Source organism: Anopheles maculipalpis, chromosome 3RL, assembly GCF_943734695.1.
Source record: "Anopheles maculipalpis chromosome 3RL, idAnoMacuDA_375_x, whole genome shotgun sequence".
Classification (NCBI taxonomy): domain Eukaryota; kingdom Metazoa; phylum Arthropoda; class Insecta; order Diptera; family Culicidae; genus Anopheles; species Anopheles maculipalpis.
This window is the reverse complement of record NC_064872.1, coordinates 66,448,137-66,464,939: the sequence shown is the minus strand read 5'-3', so window position 1 is coordinate 66,464,939 and position 16,803 is coordinate 66,448,137. Positions and strand designations below refer to the sequence as shown.

At 43.4% G+C, this 16,803-nt stretch overlaps 1 protein-coding gene across 1 annotated transcript; it reads right to left on the bottom strand.

Moving 5' to 3' along the window:
- Positions 1-1,617: 1,617 nt before the first annotated feature.
- Positions 1,618-15,912, bottom strand: LOC126563092 (NADPH-dependent 3-keto-steroid reductase Hsd3b5). The gene is made up of 4 exons (XM_050219707.1): positions 15,882-15,912; positions 3,491-3,598; positions 2,984-3,397; positions 1,618-2,232 (listed from the first exon to the last, which is right to left on the bottom strand). The coding sequence occupies exons 1-4, from the start codon at positions 15,910-15,912 to the stop codon at positions 1,625-1,627; spliced, it is 1,161 nt and encodes a 386-aa protein (XP_050075664.1). The 3' UTR covers positions 1,618-1,624.
- Between the last annotated feature and the right edge of the window lie 891 nt (positions 15,913-16,803).

Below are 16,803 nucleotides of genomic sequence, written 5' to 3'. Positions count from 1 at the left end.
ATTATTGCTTCATCTATTTAGGAGCAAGATTTGGTGCTGGAAATTTTAATTCCCGCTCGTAATCTTTGCTGTCTCAGCTCCTCGAGGCTTGTTTTCGTTCGTGTGGAATGGGCGATGAAGATCTACTGCCACTCTCGATGGTTGCGGAACTCATCATTTCCTAAATAAATCGGTATGCAATAACAAAAACAGCTCTTTTTCTCCCATCTTCTCAGGATCGTTGGCCACCGACCGGTAGCTTATTGCTGAGTGGTTACTTTGTATAATGATGCTAGAAATTAAATTTAGTAATGATATAATTAAACAAAATATTCCATTCCATTACCGGGCGCTTCCATTTTTATTTTGATCGGAAGCGTTTGTGTGCTAAATATCGAACGAATTTCTTTCCTTTTTCGATAGGCAGCTCACCTCAGGACCAAAGTAAATACCACAGACCGATATATTTTATTAGAAGATACTGTTACCGCTCACTGCGCCGTTGTGAGGCTGATGGGTAAGTTGCTTCAGATTTTCAATTTTACTCATTTACGGACCAGCGTCTTAAGCTATTGTTGCCACACCTGAATATTTCGTCCTAATTAATACTATCTAATCCCTTAACCTAGCTTCTAATTAGGTGCGGAATGTTTTAAATGTTCACCGTTCAAGAAGTAAAGCACATCACCGCAGTACCAAAGCTTTCCCGAATTTCACATTCAATCAAAAAAGGGGAATTCTTTTTTTTGAAACGACAAAGGACTAAAAGGAAATATTTTCATTTCATCCCGGCAATCGGCACCACGACCGGGAATGGGGAGCGAAATAAATAAAATGTACATTAGCATAAACAAACCGGCACAGCTCGTCCGTGTGCGATTGTCAAAGATTATCGTGATTATTGAAGAAGGTAATTAGATTTTGAACGATATCGTGTCAGCAGGGAGGCCCTCGAGGGCCCATCTTCCTTAACACATACACACGCGCGCACATACCGGCCTGTGCAGGAGCGTTCCAAAACAAGTTTAATTAATTTCTGTACGATCGATTTCTCGTCGTCTAGGTCGGAAGAGCGCTCTCCCACACCCATGTCCGCTGGATGAGATTTGGCTGATGGAGTGATGGAGCACCGTACCGGGGAACCTAATAATCGTGAAGTTAATTTTAATTAAATGGTTTTGCAAAGGGCACGCGAAAGCCTCGGCTTCATTAGGCCGCTTCCGAGAAACGATTTGGAGTATGTTTTTGGTCCTTCTTGGTTTTGGTGTGTATGTGTGTTTTTTGGAAGTAGACAGATGGAAAACAGATGAGACGGTCACAATCACCGTCACGCATACACAGAGCCCAGCCGAAGTAAAGTAGCGTAATGTCCGATTTTTTGCTGGGACTGCTACGAATTTTGGGCAAAGAAATCCCTACCATCCATGGTATGGTAATGGCGCACGCTTTATGCAATGGAGATAATCTAGGGGAGAGCATTTGAACAGAGAGAAGAAAAAAAACAACACCATTCCCACCTTACCCTCCCCATAAACGTTGCTCGAAATCTATTTACGCCCATTTGCCATACGCACACACCAGAAGGCAAAAACAACCGAAGGACCAGTACAGAGCATTGGATGCTGCACCGGGAAGCCTTACACTTTCATTTGACTTTCAGCTTCTTCAGACCGTGCGACTGGCAGTAATCCAGATACCAACGCTCGTACCACAGCGCACTGTTCGTGATGGCTTTCTCCTCGCTGTAGATCGGCTCGTAGTCCAGGTAGATCGATGCGCGGATCCGATTGAACAGCATAATCGACGACATGTACGACAGCATCCCGCACGGCGGTACCGGGAGCTTGATTTTCGTAAACGGATGCAACGCCTTCACCAGCAGCTCGAGCAGAAACGCCAGAAAGTAGGACACGAACAGCGGCAGCTGGTAGCTGGACGGGCGCAGCTTGAGCGTATCGTTGGCGCGCGAGATACGCTGACAGAAGCGCGTCGTATCCTCGATGCCGGACTCGTCCGTCACGAACACCGGGTAGCCGGCAATGTTTTTGGCATTCTCGACCAGTGCGTCCTTCGCGCGCACCAAGCACCAGGCCGCATTGCCGGCGTAGATGATCTGCTGCTTGCCACCGGGGCCGGCCAGCTTCGGGATGCTGCCGTTAAACTTTAGCGCTACCTTCGTGATGGACGGTACGAACCGTTCGTCACACTCGCCGAACATTGCCGGTGGACGGATTGCGATGGTTTTCAGCTTCTCTGTTGGGATGGATGGAAAATGCAAACGCGCAAACACGAGAGATACGAGCATTAGTAAAGATCTTGTAGCGGTTGAGATGGTTGAAGAGTTGTTTATAGCACGCGAGAAGCGGAAGTTTATGTGCGAGATGCTAGGGGGAAAGATTATGTTTAGCCGATTGGAAGTGTTTGTGAACTGTTTTTGTACAAATTGGAGTGCATTTTTCATAGCGTTTTTCGTAATTCATTTGAAGAAAAAATACATATTTAAAACAAATCATAAACCGGTTAAATAATCATATTTTTAATTAAACCTTTTAAAGTTATATTTACATGCATACTTTCAATAAAAACCACCTTTTAGTTGTTACCAATCCGACTACAAACTAGGCTATTTTAGTAGTCATATAATTTATTTGATTCATGTACCATGGTTTGAGTGCAAACTGCAACTTTTATCTTGCTATAATTATATCTGATTCAAGTATTACTTAACAGCATCGTGCACTAAAAACATAAAAAGTCATGTTAAATACCTTTAACCTTAAATGCATGCACAAAAAATTCCTTCACCGACATTGCAAGCATTAATTATCATTTTTCGCCATTGACTCCTGCTCCTGTTTCATAAATAACACACTTTATAGCACAGCAAATGACACGGTAATGAAGCAGCATGAAAGCGCATGATGCAAGTGAAAGGTAATCATAAGCATCTGCCCACAGCGAACCTTACTTAACCTTCCCACGCCCAGAACGATCTGCTACTTACCACCGTTCGCGAGCGCTGTGTCGTTGGCCTCAATTACAAGACACTCTGCCCGCCACTTGGACGCCGGATAGCCCGGTATCTGGAAGTCGCTCTCCTTCGCCGGGACCTTCGTCTTCGGTTCCGTCTGATTGCAGATGATGGTAAAGTTGGCCTTGCCGAGGTACGGTGTCATGTGGATGAGACAGTCGCTGCTAAAGACGAGCCGGGGCACACTGTACCGGCGGCACAGTTCGATCACCTGCGCCGTACCGTCCACGTTGATCCGCTGCAGCTCGCCGTAGTTGGGCGGAAAGTCGAAGTTCATGTACGCGGCCAAATGAAACACGCAGTCAACGTGCTCGAATGCGTGCTCGATCGCTTTCGCGTCACAAATGTCGCCGACGTACGAGACCACTTTCTTGCTCTCGGTGTGACCTTTGTTTGCGGAAAGGGGAGATAAGATAAGAGCAGCAAGGGGGAGGTTGAGTGGCGGAAAATGGGTAAGGTTACGAGCGGTGAATTACATACCGAGCCGGTTCTCGTAGGGGTTAAGGTCGACCACTCGTATTTCGCCCACCTTGCTGTCCCGCTCCTGCAGGACTCTGATCAAGTGTTGTCCGTAGAATCCGGAACCGCCTGTAAGGAAACGATGAATGAGTTGCAGAAAAAAGTGACAATTAAGATATGCATCAACCTTCGGAAGACGGAAAAGACAGTAACGATCATTTATAGTCGAGCAAAAATGCTGTAAGTTGTCAACTTATCAAAAGGGCTGTTCATCTGTACATTAACTGCCATAATTGACATACATCGGGTAATTAAAATTGTTCCTACCTTAAAAAGCATTCCGAACAAATATCTTATTTTACCCTCAGCGCAAGCCCTCCTTAACCTTGCTCCCAAGTCCTTTTTCTGCACTGCTGATTGGCGATTCCATGATCCCTTGCATTAGCTTGCGACCCATGCCTGATGGCCTAAATTTAGGCTCCCCAAAAATCATTGACCGGCAATCAACTGTCAACGCGCTCGGCGTCTTTTGAAGCACCACGTTCGGAGCGAAACCATGACGAATAATAATCCACGCCATCCCCCCCCCCCCCCCCAAGCCCAACGACTGTGCCCCAAACAAACAAACAGACAAACAAACACCAACCGATATGAAATACGTCTCCAACGGGGTCAGCAAACTCTTTCTTAGGCATCCGAAGGGGAGCGTAAGGGCGAATGCATCACCCCGGGAATCGGGTCGAGGAGAGAACCGAAAATTGCTTCTGCCACCCTCGATTCCTGGGCCACGGTTTTCCAACCGAAAAATTGCTGACTGCAGGGAAATTTATCTAGCAACAAGCAAGCATCACTGACGATGTCCGGACAGAGAGCACAAAAGAAAGGGGAGGGTAACTCGGGATGTGGGTTGTTTGTCGTCTGTAAACAATTTTAACGTAACGCAGTGCTTCCTCTGCTCTCTGTCCCGTGCTTAAGGCTTCCCGATGGGCGCAAGGAAAATTTATTCGAGAGGCAAAAAAAAGAAACACTCACAGACATACACACACACACGTCCCAAAAATGTTTGTTACTCGCACGCAGGCGACAGCCAATGAATGGATGGAAACAGAGTCGTATAATTTTTGCTTTGCCAATAAACTTGCTTACCACTCCACGAAAGTGGAAAAGGATCGGTTGGTTGTGTACGAAACGGCAAAAAAGTATCTAACCAACGACTTTGTCCTCAAAGTAGCATTTGGACGAGTTTTATAGTAGGTTGAGGGCACAGGTTTGTAAGGTGACATTAATGCGTTGCGAAGGAAGGTAAGGCATTCGAATTTGGGACATGTTTTTAAAATAAAAATCGAGGATTAATGTTATTTATTTTAACTAACTTAATTAAGGAAAGCTATATTACTTATCTGAATATCTTAAATGATAATTTCTCGGTTCTGTAGTGCACAGGAGCCGTCACTAGAGCACACTAAATCATTTATTTGCATGTTAGTGTCATGTTTTACACCGTTTTGGAATATAAAACAGAACATGCAAAACCTAAAACAAAAAAAAACAAATCCCAAAAAATCTTGCTGTCTGAGACTTTCAAGTACTTTGAAGGAGTTTTTCGTGCCTCTACTAACAAATATTGCTGCAAGAACACTTGGGATCTCTTGGATCCGCAACAAGGATCTCATGAATGCTCAGAAATACTATTTTGAAGACCATTCGACGTTGTATGATTGTGAAACTGAGGTACTGAAGATCAGGTTGACTGTGACGCCTGTCTTCAATCGTCAGACTAAGTCGTCTGACTAAAGTCTGACTATTCAACTACGTGGTATCAGCAATTCCAGTAAGCCATTCGATGCCCAACGCGATCTAGTAAAGAAGGTCGTTAATCCATGAAGAGAGACTGACAAAACTGGATAACTGCAGCAACTACCTTCAAACATCCAGGTATTAACGGCACCAACCCGTTCGGACTCATATCCTATTGACGTCGGTAAGTCAAAATACTCCAAATTTGTAAAAGACTGCCAGAAGTTGGACTTTCACTTCAGCGCCTACAGGCAAAGTTTAATGCAATTTAGCTAAATTTTTCCATGAAAATATTATTCCTATACCCGTCAACGATGTGGAATAACGTTTGCTTTCCTAAAATATGATTAGAAACCATTTCGAAAGCATAATTGTGAAGTTAGGAAAAAAAACATATTCCACATATTTATTATCAAATTTCCCAATACATACTCTAGATAACTCCAGGCGCATGATCGAGTCGCGACTTGGAACGATCACTCATCACAACCGTCATCATTTCATGCAGCTGAACACCGAAAATTTTACTTGTACGGAATCTCTCGATTCCGCCGTGAAACCGACAAGCATGCTTACATCAATCACTTTTACCGACTATGATACGACTATTCTTGGCACACAGTATGTATATCTTTTAGACGAAAAACGACGAAAAACGACGAAAAAAAGATATTCTTATCTACCTCGCATTCTGAGCGAAGAAAAAAAAACTCAAATCCCTGCTTAATGCATCGACGAGAAGTACGAACATGGCGCGTACGCGATGACGCGCTGTTGGTGATGAATTTGTGCGAATTAAAATGAAACCCTTTTTATTCGACGGTGAGTTTCCCCGTTTGTAAAGTAGAAATAGTGAAGTGCAGTAGGGGTACAGAGAGAACAAAATCCCAAATCATCATAATCCAACCCGGCATGGATGGTATCAGTAATTCAATTTGAAGCTTATACTCGAGAATCCGTATATCAGGTGGCACACCTGCGGTAACAAAAAAAGCTTGGACTCGACTATATACATGGATGTGACAATGCTCGAGAAGTGGATCAAATGTAACTGTATGAATGTTGCACACTAAGCTACAATTGGCATTTTGATGATTTTTTAACGATGCTTAAAACGGGTAAGAAACTGGAGGGTTGTAGCAAGGAGTCTGTCATTCAATTAACTCTTAATATTGAATATATAACTTTGCATGATATTTATTTATGTAATTAAATGAATCGAAAAGTATCATAAAAAATTGGAACATAAATTCTGACAAAAACGAACACAGCCTTCGCCAGTAAACAAGCTCACTAATTTTGTAAATCATTGCCCAATTTACCGCTCACACTGAAATGGTTTAATTAACCAACGCCACAACCAACCATTCCGTTCCGTTCCACCGTGTGCACATCGGCGTACAAATGCACTGCCCGAAGTTTACCCTTTGAAGGACATTACACAACTAATAAATGTGTTTCACCCAATATTGGTAAATAAAATGAGTTCAGAGAACTGAGGTTCGGCCGAAAGCGCATCCAGTTCCGCAGCGGCAGTGGCCAAACCCAGCCGCACACGCTTAAACCGAAACTCGACCACCCGCACCCGGAAGGATGGAGTGTGACGAATCCGATTTTATTCACCTAACTTTTTATTCGGAATGCTTCCAGCCCTACGTCCAGCCACGTGCTCCTGTGCCTAGTTCCCTGCTGCTTGAGTGTTGCAAGTACAAACAGCAGCCATCAGTTTATCTGTGAAAGTAAACAGCAGTAAAGCACCAGCAGTTCGCAGAATCTGCACCCGACCTCTCTCGTAAGCGAGCGTAAGAGAATTTACAGAGGCGCATCAAACCGGCAAAGTATACAAACACAAGCGCCAAAGCGTAGTGAAAATGCGTTCACTTTTCCCTCCCATCGTGCGGCAAAAACGGGAAACGATGTTTCAACGTGCTGTGAGCGTGCCAGGGACACGAGGGTGAGTGATACGAGAGAAAGGGGAGGGGGAGAAGCAGTCCTCGAAGAGCGTACTTCCACTTCCAGTCGCCCAACTGGCGCGTCACCAATATTACAGATTCATTATGTTGATAGAATCATCATCATCGTTTTGATTTTGTATTTACACATAATTTGAATTTTAAATAAACCCGCTCAGCCCAGAAGCGGCGCGAACGCTTTCCAAGCGCACACGGGATACCCTCTCCGGTCCGATACACTCAGTTTCCAGTGCGTCGTCTGTGTCTGGCTCGGCTCGGATGAAGCCCATAAGCCTGTTTCTCTGTTCTGGGTAGTGCTCCGGCCGCTGCCAAATGTTTCTTGCCAGCAAACGGTTTCACCCTAAAACCGTTTCGTTTGTCACACCGGAAATCTATCAACTCAAATCAACCCCACAGGTTACAGGTTGGCAGGCCACTTCTGCTAGCCAGCTAGCGTCCAGACCGACATCAGGTTCCGCTCTTTCGAACGATCCCGACCGAATCACATCGTACCGAAACTTTAATCCTTCCACCTTACCCACCGAAAACCGAGCGTGGGCTGATGCTTTGACAGCGGTTAAATGAGAAACTACGAAACTGAATCGATGTGTTTCTAAGAACGGTAGCGGGTTTTCGGTGGAATCGGTATGCTAATTCACATCGTTCGTTCGCACTTCATAGTGCAAAAGGAATGCTATTGTTTTGTCGACTGATCATGGCGGTACGGGTGGTTTGTGATTTATCTACTCACTAAACACAGTGGATGAGTTTCGGGATGGAAACGCCATCTATCTTCTATTAGAATTCAAACCGTATGACAGTGAGCTAGGGACAGTGAGAGGCAAATAATATCATCCTATTACTACCACGCGCTTGCCACGAGTAGCTTTCGATAGCTTACCGGTCTGAGCTCGTACTGCAGGTTTCATCACTTTAAACATATTTTAGTATTACAGTAAATTCCAAAGATAACTCAAGGCTTCATCATTAATTTTGTTCAAATTATGTGTAGTTCAGCCAACAGAAGTCTAAAAAAAACTGTGGATAGATAGAGCTTAGATTTCTTTCTACTTCTTCTGTGCGGCTCTTCAATCTACTGCTGATAATGCCAGACAACAAATGGCTTACTAGACTTTGCAAGCAAAAAAGCGAAACCCCTTTTTTGTGCCCTCTAAACTACTGCTCAAAAGTAGGGTTTTGACAGATTTTATGTAGGAGCTGTGGTTCATTTGAGCTGTAATTTAGGGGGCTCAATAGTGCATTTTTGCTAGTACGAAAATTATTGATACTATGTAGTTGGATAGTCAGTCCTCACTACTGGAAAATAGTCTGGATGGGATTTGAACTCACTCACGTGTGAAGTTTAGCATCTCTGCTCCTGCTTCTTCTTTTTGGCTGAAGCACCTGTTGCTGATCATGCCAGACAACTAATGGCCCTTTTTGACCTTGCAAGCAAACAAGCGAAACCCATTTTTTGAACCTTATTAAACACCACGCAAAAGAAGATTTTTGGCAGATATCATGTAGGAACTTTGTTTCCTATGAACAGTAGTTTAGAGGGCTCAAAAGAAATTTGTTTTTTTTTTTTGACATAATCAGTCCTTACTACGGGGGAACAGTCTCTTTGGGATATAAACCTCGTTCCTAACGTGTGAAGACTGTGTGTGACTGTAATAGTTTTGCCTACATAATTCATAACTAAAAATTGTGGATAGACAGAGCTTCCTATATTCATCTTGGATTCACGATCTTTGGACGCAAACAGTAAAGTTAGGATCTTGTGAAAGCCCAAATTACTGATGCGTAGTGATATCGTATGGATGGCTTCCAAAACTTGTGAAAAACTAGACTGCAATAGGCATCTAAGAATCCGATCTGCATTCTGCTGGATTTTCCACAATACGGACTGACAATTTTCATAGTAATTCATTAGCTTACCTACACGGTTTAGCATGTCTTTAGACTCCAAAAAGTCTCTCACAATCCATCGTAAGATGACGATGCCCACGGTGAGGTATCATTTCACTAACATTTAATGATCATCGAAACATGAGGTACATACTGACCAGAAATTATCATAGTAGGATATGAGTAAAAATTGTTCTGTGGATAAGAGTGGCGCGGACAAGTAGTAGATGCGACAACGGCGCCAGTCTTTACATGGCATTGGGGCACACCGGGGTTCAAATCCCATCCGGACCGTCCCCCTAAAGATAGGATTGACTATCCAACTACATGATATCGATTAGTCTAGTAAGCCATTTGACGACCGGCATGACTTGGAAGGTCGTTAAGCCAAGAAGAAGAAGTAAAACAAGAGAAACACTTTAAGCTCAATAACAGTGATCCGTAGGATGTCTTCGAAATTGTGCAGCGAACTAAGCTAAATTTTATCCAAATAGCTAATCCTGCCAATAGTATGATTCTGGATAAAGCTCGTAAGGTGTTTTGGTTTTAAAGTTTTAGATCAGAAAAGCGATGAAAAAGTTCCGATTTATAACGCTTATAAAGAAATCTGACTTCTTCTTAAAAAAACGTTTTCTTCCCAACTAAAACCATTATTTCATCACAAACCAAATGAAAAACTAATGATTTAACAATTATCTCAAATATAACTTTACTTTGTTGACACCTCGTTGAGAGAGCAAACCAAGTCTATCCCCGGTAGTCTTCGCAGGACAGCAATTCCCAGCATTTTTATGGAAAAGTATGGCCATTGTAACAGCAACCATTTTTATACTGACGGATCCTCATCAGAGCAGGGCATCGTTTTTGGCGTATATAACGTTGTATTCGAAGCATATTTCCAACTACGCCAGCCATGCTCGATATATGTAACGGAGCTCGCCGCAATCTTTTACGCCTTGTTGATTATACATAAGTGCTTGTCCTCCAGACGAATATTTTATATTCTCCGACAGTTTATGCGCTGTCGAAGCATTAAAATCTGTGAAGGCTATTAAGAGCCCGGACTACTTCGTAAAAGAAATATTACAGGTCTTAAGCTCATTGTTTGAGAAATCATTCCGGATATCTCTTGTTTGGCTGCCTGCACATTGCGGCATCTTCAGCAATGAAAAGGCAGACCAATTGGCCAAAAAGGGTGCTTCGGAAGGGTCTTTTTTCGACAGGCTTATCTTACCTCACGAGTACATGCATGCCCCACAGTCTCTCTGCATGGCTCGATGGCAGAGTTTGTGGGACACCGATGAGCTCGGGAAGTTTATATATTCGATCACTCCCCAAGTGTCCTTGAAGCCTTGGTTCCACGGCATCTCAGGTGATCGTGCGTTCATTCGAACGATGTCTAGGCTTAGGTCTAATAATTTTGCTTTGGGCGCGCATCTCCAGCGTATAGGACAGGTCGACTCCAAAATATGTGATTGTGGCCTCGGATACCACGACATAGATCATCTACTATGGTCTTGTGTGGAATACGAGGCTGCTCGACCCGCCTTGTTAGACGCAGTCCAGGGCATTGGTAAGTTGTCAAACACTCCAATTCAGGACCTGCTGGGAGACTGCGACGAGGTCTACCTGAGAGTAATCTTTCTCTTTTGCCTTGCTAACGGAATATTAGTGTGATCCCCTTCCCCCCACTACTCCCACTGTTTGTCTGTCTTATAGGTGCACCGGCCGATGCTATGGATGGACATACCAGCGAAAGGGAGAGGAAGACTTCAAGATTCGACACAGTCAGGAACCTTCGAAATGGAAAACGATCAAGACCCCCGCTACCATCTGGACCACGAGCATGGAAACGCCTAACATACCCCGGGATAAGGAGCTCGCTAGGAACACGACTTTGGCCTTGGATGACGGAACATACGCAACGGAACAACCGAGCACACCCGGGATATGGTGCCCTTTCACAGCTCGGAGAAGGAAATGTCTCCCAATATACTCCCCAAAGATGAAAGGAGTATATTACTTTTAAGCTTATTGTAAGCAATACAGCCTGGCCGTACTTTATGAATAAAAAAACTTTACTTTGTTGCTCGTCCATCTTTTGGATCACACTTTAAGCGTCGTACTGTAAGTCAAACTCAATAGAAAAGCACTTCTTTCCGATTTCTGTCACCTATAACTATTTATCAACTACAAAGAGTGTCGGATAGTGATTGTTTGCGAAATGATCGAATTGAAATATGCATAGCACTACGGTAAGGCAAAAAGAAAAATTATACATTTTTTTAAACCAGACCATGATGTCCCTTCCGAAAACTCATTCCAATTGCACATTTATCAACTCAAAGACGATTAACAGCGGTGACAACACGCTTAATCCCATGCTGATCGATTTTTTTTTGTAGCTCTTCTTTCGCACCAGTTTTTCGCCACCCCCCAAAAACTCAATATCGCGAACGAAAAGCCGTGTGGAAAAATGCAAATTTTCTCCCGATCACCGAAGCTCAAACCACGGCACGGTACAGCAATCCGTTCGCGGTACCGTTCCTGCTGGATTCGTTTCATCCTTTCATCAACATCCACCATTCGACAGAAACAACAACAGCACACAAACGCACAAATCCTTAGAGAGCTCAGGGTGGAAAAGAAGGGAAAAAAACCGGGCGCCTGCTAAAGTCGGTCGGCCAGTGTTTATCTTGCAGGAATAGGATTTTCGCTGAATATTGAATTCAAGCTAAACGGTGCTTCGCTTGCTTCTGTTTTTCTGGCTGAAGATAGTACGATGTTTTCGGCTACACAGCGGACACACACAAACTCAGACCCAGGAAAAGTCAATCAAAAAAGCACACCACCAAAAATAGCTTCCACACGCGCAAAAGGGTTTGTGGCGAAAAAGGAATTAAAAGGACGGACCGAAGGGAAGGTATTAGAGTGATCGGCAGGCGTTACTTTCCACGCTGTACACCCAGGTGTAGAGCACTGTTTGATGGAAAGTGGCGTCACTTAACGGTTCAGCAGCAGCTTACGGGTGGCGAAAGTGAATAACTTTTCTTTGCAGAGTGTACGTTTTTTTTATTATTTCCTCCCATCTCAAGCGACAATACCGAAGCTTTTCCGTTGAATCACTCTATTTATCTACCTCAAACAATCTATCTCATTGCTCACGTGTAGGAACACATTATTCCAGCGCGTACGTACGAGATGAGTAATGAATGTTACCATCAGCAGGAATTGGGGGATACCAAAACAAGAAGAAAAAAAAACGCTCCTCCACGTGCTTCATGCCACCGCCATACTGTTATCCTGAGAAAAGCTGTTAAAAATTGTAACACAATGCCGGCCCCCAGCCTTCCTTCAAACGGTAGTTGGAGTGAAAAATTAGGAATTTCGTTATTAAATTTCCACCCAGTCACGTTTTCGACTTATCAGATTTGTTCGACGACAGCGCGTTGCCCACCAGCCCTGGGAAGGTGTTAAATGTTCCAACCGTCTGATGGCATTCTCTGGGGCAGGTGAACCGTACACAACAAACACAACACATGTTTCGCACACAGACACACACAGGCGCCCAATTTTTCTACGCATGTTGACAAAATTATACCACAACTTGGCGAATTTTTAGCAATTTAATTCAAACTCCTGTCAGGCGGCCTCCTATCGGCGGACCATTTTTTTTTTTTTTTTGAGACGCTTTTACGTGACTCTCGAAATTTGATCCGGCACATAATCAATCAATAATCTGTGGAGGGTGTGCTTGAAATTTTTGCGTGAGCGTGAGTTTGTATCAATAACAATGAAAAATGATTAGAATTCCTTTTTGGTTGAAGACTGGTTTGGGTACCCGTTTGGTAAAAAACGTTTGGCACTGTTGGCATGTTTTTTCCCAATTTATCTTGAATTATAAGCAATATTAAAGGTACAGTGCACCAAAGGTTGATGAATTATGTTTTCTGATACCTTTGATAAAACAAGTGTTTCAGCAAAGGTTGGCTTAGTTTACAGATTAAGTCAGTTTACACTGGAATGATTATTTTGGGTAAAAAAAAGGACATCTTAGGAGTAATCTTCGTTGGTCCTTAAGTTAATAAAAGATAAGCAAAATAAAGATAACGACCAAGTACATTTGACCATGTGCACATCTTTGGCAGATTGGATGTAGCAAAAGAATTAATAAATCTGGATTGATTGATCTTCACACTGCCAGACAGATTGAACTGCCAGTCCAGGGATTTGGGGACTGACTATTAAACTACGTGGTATTAATAATTCTAGCCGTGAGCCATTATGAGGGCCGGGATGAGCTTAGCAGAACATTCAATCAACACCAACCTTCACCGACCATTTCGAGTCCTTCATATCGAAAGCCTTCAAGATGATCGGTCTCATTCAGAGACTTGGAGAGGTGTATGTAGTCTTAGAGTCCCAAAGCCTACATGAATATACAAACGAAACAATCGGAGACTTGCATCTGATTTTGCATATTCCTCCTGTTTGTGAGCCCTGTATTGCGGCATGTTACAGCATTGTGTGTGCCTGATGCGCCTGGATCCAGACGCTTCTATCGTTAATGCTTCAACAGTGTTTTCACATCCCTTTTCCTCACCTTAATCCCTATTCAATTCCTCATCTTTTTGCGCCTTCTTAGTGCCGTAAACGTTAGTAGTTGAGTTAGTTAAGTTGATTGATTTAAAATTGCCATACTTCAGAAATACTTTCCAATGGTTTTAAACATTCAGCGGTGAGATGAGGATTGATTTGAAACCGTTTTGATTTACAACAATATTATGAATATTATTAATAACTCCATGGAATGCACGCCAGTTGCATCATACGCGTTATTGCGGTATCAACACACTGGAGCAATACTGGAGAAGGAATTAGTTATTCCGATCAAGTGAGCATCAACTGACAACGTGGATGAATCATAACCAGAGATGAACAGACAAAGACACTAAACAATGCTAAGAAAAGATTAATACAGCAGTCAAAAACCAGTTCCGTAAGAAACATGCAAGAGCTGACCTTCACCTTTTAATATTTTTGCAGAATTCTCGGAATATTGTAGTCGTCAGCAGAAAAGGCGCATCTTTGTTTTTAAGCGTCCATAAATCCGCTTGTATTGCATGCAAATATCGTGAAATATGATCACAAACGATACAGTGTCCAGGAGGAAACGAAAATTAATCCAGTTTTGATTATTCGGTGCATGAGATCATCAACGTTGAGATTTATTAAATCCTGTTAGAACCAACATTTCTCCACAAACACAATTCGAAAGCTGCTCAACGGCGTACTGCCTCTTATTACATCTGTCAAGCTTAGTTGCGATTATTACACAAGACCTCACCCGAGCACGCCTTTTTAATATGCAACTGTACACGTCACAATATGCGAATTTTTTAAACAACCAATTCTGTTTCTTCTAATCTTTCGTCTCTCACCCAAATTTTACGTAACTTTGACGGTGACTTTTAACGAATACGGTCATCAAATCATTCACACGAATATCGCGTCCACGGAGCAGCCAAACTTTTTGAAAAAAAAAATAAAACGAAAACGCTCGCTATCTCGCATTAGCGCTCAGTGTTTCGTAAACAGATTCATCTCGCTCGCAACGCATTGTTGTGGATTTAGTAACAGCGTTTTACAAAACCAGCGACCGAAGGAAGGAAAAAAAGGAACAAGAAACAAGAAACCAACAGCAACAACCAGTCTGTCCTAAGGTGGGTTTTAGGCTTAGCATCACTGTCTCGAAGCTGCTCGAAGCGGCTACCAATGCGTTGCGGCAGAAGAAGTGAAAGAAGCACGATACGATGAAGAAATATACCCGAAACTTCGATTCGAATGACCAGATCCGATGCTGTTATAAAACACACGTACACAAACTCAACCGAAAGACGAAATAGGTTTCTTTGTGCAACCCGCACGCCTTAACAAGCTTCAGCATACTGCTGGCGGAAGTAGGTATCGCCACGTGTTGGTGATGGTGACGCCGAACATAAGCGAACCGGGCACAAGATAGTGAAGCATAAGATTTAAACAAAACCTCCGCGACGTCGAAACAGTGAGACAATTGGCTTGTGAAAAATTTGGATCATCCCTTCCATGCTGAAAGCTCCCAAACAACAGGTGATAGTGGCCGTGGGTCACCAATTCTCTCTTTAGGTTTTAAAAATAACCTTCGCGCTTGACGGCTGAAACGTTCGTCACACAAGAAGGGGCCCTTTCGCCCTGCGATCTACCGCTCGCAGGGAAGCTCGAACGCGCGGTGAACGATGGCGTGGGGAAATTGGGGAAAAACAAAACAATCAAAATTTTATTTCAACTCGCTCAGGCGTAATAACTTCCCAAGGTCACAACCGTGACTTGGAGCCTATTTTTAAGATTGGCAATTCACGCGGTTTGGAGGTTTTCCGAACTAATTTTACGAAAGGCCCTAGAAGGTAAAGAGTGTTGGGGAAGCAAGAAGATTCAAGCTTAATCTCGAACACGATCCACGAAATGGATGGTACGGATACGTATGTGAGGTCGGCTACAAGAAGCCATTAATCATTCGCTTTAAGCTGCCGTTTAAATAACAAAAGTGAAAGATTTTGGCATAGGTCGGTGCTGTTGCATAAGCGTGGCGGCTCACCACGTGGATCACTGATACTGTTCGAACACATTTAGCAGCAATCTTCAATTTAAAGATTAAGTTTTGGTAAAGTTTAGGCTATTTATGCTATTTAAAAGAGATCACACTGATCACTACATACCCGTAACAAGCACTATTTCTTTCTTATCCATTTTTCACAAGCTTCAGGTGACGTTATTTCTTGACTCGATTCTATTATCACTTGCACAAACACGCTCACTGTTATCGCACTTCACTTAGACGAGTCTCCGAGCGATCCTCTCGCAACGAAAATCGCCCAAATCTGATGAAGCCTCAACGGGGTTGTTTATTATTGCGGGTGGGTTACTCCGTGACCCAAACCATCGACGATCGACAACCTGATCAGATCACATAACTCGTTGACACGTCTTCCACAGCGAAGGCTTTTCGCAGGGTGGGCACAATAAGGTTACACAATCCCAACCGCCCCAAACTCCGTGTGAGGTTTGTGTGAAGCGAAACGAAACCACTATCAACGCGCTATCAGTGACCAGCACTGATCTAGCAAAGCGGGCGAGTGTGGGAAATTTCGCTTGCACAACACTTCCAAAACACACAAACATCCACCGTAATTGTGATGAATTTGCAAACTGGATCAAAATTGTTTGGACACACTAAAAACTTGCACGAGCTTTAATTTGAAGAAAAACAATCGGACACAGGCGCGCGCTCGCACTTCACTCGCATTCACCGATCCAATGTTGTTTTTATGCTGATGGGGTTGGAATATCCACTGCTCGCTGGCCACCGCTATCTGTTACCGTACGAAACGCGTCCAAGCTACGGGCCGTCAACCGGTCAACTGATCGAGCGCGAACCACCCCACACCTGCGATCCTATGCAGAGGGTGATCGCGAAGAAGTTATACATATTATTTCGTATCCGTCTCCTTTGTCTGGTTCGTGCGATATTATCGAAGTTTCATTTTTTTTATTTGGCCAGGGAGAGAGGGTGGTGACCGAACACTAGCCCGCTCAGAGCCATACGCACACACATGGACGGTTTCTGTCACACCGAATGGG

Bases quoted from the DNA above. Each gene is read 5' to 3' on its own strand.
- LOC126563092 (XM_050219707.1), bottom strand. From the start codon at position 15,912: ATGGATAAGAAAGAAATAGTGCTTGTTACGG. The intron at 3,599-15,881 runs GTATGTAGTGAT...GTTTCCTTACAG, and splicing joins AGAAATAGTGCTTGTTACGG to GCGGTTCCGGATTCTACGGA. The intron at 3,398-3,490 runs GTATGTAATTCA...CCGCAAACAAAG, and splicing joins CCCCTACGAGAACCGGCTCG to GTCACACCGAGAGCAAGAAA.